This window comes from Morone saxatilis, unplaced genomic scaffold, assembly GCF_004916995.1.
Source record: "Morone saxatilis isolate NCDOM2014 unplaced genomic scaffold, NCSU_SB_2.0 Contig17, whole genome shotgun sequence".
NCBI classification, from domain to species: domain Eukaryota; kingdom Metazoa; phylum Chordata; class Actinopteri; family Moronidae; genus Morone; species Morone saxatilis.
Window position 1 is genome coordinate 28,150,548 of NW_023339729.1, and position 2,688 is coordinate 28,153,235.

At 42.8% G+C, this 2,688-nt stretch overlaps 1 protein-coding gene across 1 annotated transcript in view; it reads left to right on the forward strand.

Annotated features, from left to right (window-relative positions):
• si:ch211-79m20.1 overlaps positions 1–2,688 on the forward strand; it is a 37,722-nt gene that overhangs the window by 31,732 nt on the left and 3,302 nt on the right. The window contains exons 4-6 of the mRNA XM_035660388.1: positions 1,301–1,366; positions 1,521–1,717; positions 2,347–2,681. Coding sequence (XP_035516281.1) covers positions 1,301–1,366; positions 1,521–1,717; positions 2,347–2,681 — 598 coding nt within the window. The remainder of the gene's footprint in view (positions 1–1,300; positions 1,367–1,520; positions 1,718–2,346; positions 2,682–2,688) is intronic.

Here is a 2,688-nt window from a genome sequence, read left to right on the forward strand (position 1 = left end):
GGGGGGGGGGGGGGAGGGAGAGAGAGAGAGAGAGAGGGAGAGAATAGCTTTGACCTTGGTGTCTGTTGGACAAACTGAGAGAGAAAAACTTCCAGCACAAGGTCACTACATTGTTCTCCTGCTCTGAATTCCTCTCCAGATTTTGAATATTGATGTGTGTGTGTTTGTGTGACAGAAAGAGACCACCTCCCCCCCTTCTACGTCTCCACCCCCAAACTCTAAAGTCTAAACGAACACACACATTTAGACTTATGCGCACGCAGCTCGGTGGGTGATTAAAAAATTCACGAAACTTATCCTTCTGAGGAACCAAGTCACACATACATATATTAATAGACGGTCCTTTGATCATTCTATAATGCATAAATAACGTAGTGACATAACAGCGACCACAGAGAGGAACCAACAGAGGGAAGGATGCTCAGAAACAGGGCACGAGGAAATGACTCAAAGTTTATGTTTTTTATCATAAATAAACTTTTTTTTTTTGCTGAAGTCTGTGAGTTTTGGAGTTTTTGCAAGTTTATCAAGGGTCTGAGTTTAGTTGGAAGATTAATGATTCATTTAATGTTTTCATTGTCATCAATGTTTTTTTTTTTATGATGCCATGTGGGTCAGCTGTTAGCATTTAGCTCAAAGCTCCCTTCAGAGAGCACTGTGGACTCTTGTTTTTTCTTTCTTCTATTTGAGTTGACTTTTTTTTTAACTTTTCATCTCCCCCGGCACCTATTAAAATTATTGTATCACTTTTTTTATTTTATACACCATACAAGTAAAAGCATGGACATGTCAACTTTCAAAAAGATGAGATTTAGTGTAAGTTGCAATTACACAGCACAACCAGTATTCCATCCTGATTCTTATTGGCCAGCTGGATTTAAGAGAGTGAAATGGGTCACATGCTAATACATAAATTAGGAAGAAAGGAATCAGGCAAACACACACTCACAGATCCACTCATGAGCTATATTTAACAACTCATATCTCTCCTCAATAGTATTCTTGACAGCGCGAGGACAAATTGCGGCAGAAAATAGCCTAATTGTTTTAGCGGGAGGAGAAAAAATGGCTTCCTGTGTGCAGTGAACAATGAGCTTTGCTAAAAACTCCCCTAACTGCCTCACATGCTGTACAGATTTCTGTCATCGCTCGTAAAAATTCTGGCTCAATGTTGCCCTGTTGGTAGAGAAAAGATGGAAAATATTACGTTGACTTTAATAACTCTCTGTGTGTTTGTCTCATTCTCTCCCCTTATCTCCTACCCTTCCAATCTCCCCTCCTCTCTTGTCTTTTTCTGCAGAAGAGGAAGAAGACGAGCATGATATTCTCACAAACCACACCCATAGCCGATACACTAGAAGTCTTGGTAGGTTTCCGCATCTATTTGTGTCCCATCCTGTCTGCATTTTGTGTACTTTCTATCTGTCTGTTTCTGCCATCTGTCTCTCAACACTTCTGATGCCATTTTTACCAAAAATCCCCCTCTTGTTCTCTTCTTTCTCCCTCTCCTCCACTTTCAGTGGAAGCACAGCAGGCCCAGCAGGCGGCATGTAAAGTTCGGACAGAGGTGATGGAGGTGACACGGTCCATGCTGGACCGCCGCAACGCCAACTTCATGTTGTGGCCACCCTGCGTGGAGGTGCAGCGATGTTCAGGCTGCTGCAACACCAGGCTGCTGCAGTGTGTCCCCACCGTTACCTCCAGCAGATATCTGAAGGTACACAGTGCATACAGCTATGAAAATATGATCTAAAATAGGTGCAATACCTGTAGGGATAATTCTCATGACGACAGTGAGTGCATATACTGGTTCTCGACACATAATATTATCGTTTCTTCTAGTGTTACTGTCCAAATTACTTGTGTATAGTAATTTTGCATTCAGTTGTCGTATGGTGATATAAATCAATATCAATTTCATGAACATCATGATATTTATTTCAGCCATGTGATTGTCAAAGCAACCCGAAGGCTCAGAAGCATCATTGCCTTTTAATACTATAGCTTCAAGTGATGATTTACACACTTAGGTAGACATTGCAAGTTAATATACCTTAAAGAGCAAGTCATTCTGCATTTCATTCTTAGACACAATAAAAGTCTTGGCATGAAGCCACCAAATTTGCTGCTTTTCTACATGTTGCAACATGCCTCATAAAAAAAAATACAGCTACAGTATGTTCAGTTTGGTTAAATAAAAACATTCAGACTGATTTGTTAGAGATCTGTTTGCACAGTTTCTGTTGGATTTTCCATCATGCCTGGAAGCCAAACTCCATTAATGATTTACACTTCTTGTAAAGATCTGCTGTGTTAATGTTTTTGTTATTTCTGCCTCTTTTCCAGGTGATAAAGATCCAGTACATCAACAGGAAAGCCCACTATGACAACGCCATCATATCAGTGGAAGATCACGTCAGCTGTAGGTGCCAACCTCCCACATCTTCAACCTCCTCCTCGTCCTCCTCTTCCTCCTCCACCCGCTCCTCCATTCTGAGCAACCCCAACTCACCTTCACCCCAGCAGCCTCCCCCCTCCTCCCACCTTCCCCTGCCCCTCCCTCGGACTGTCCACCCTGCTCCACCAAAGACTCATGCTTCCAAGGCTGACCTCCATCGCCATGATGACCTGAAGCACAACCAGCAGCACTACCGCACTGAGGAGCGCGAGCCGGTGGCGAGGCAGTGG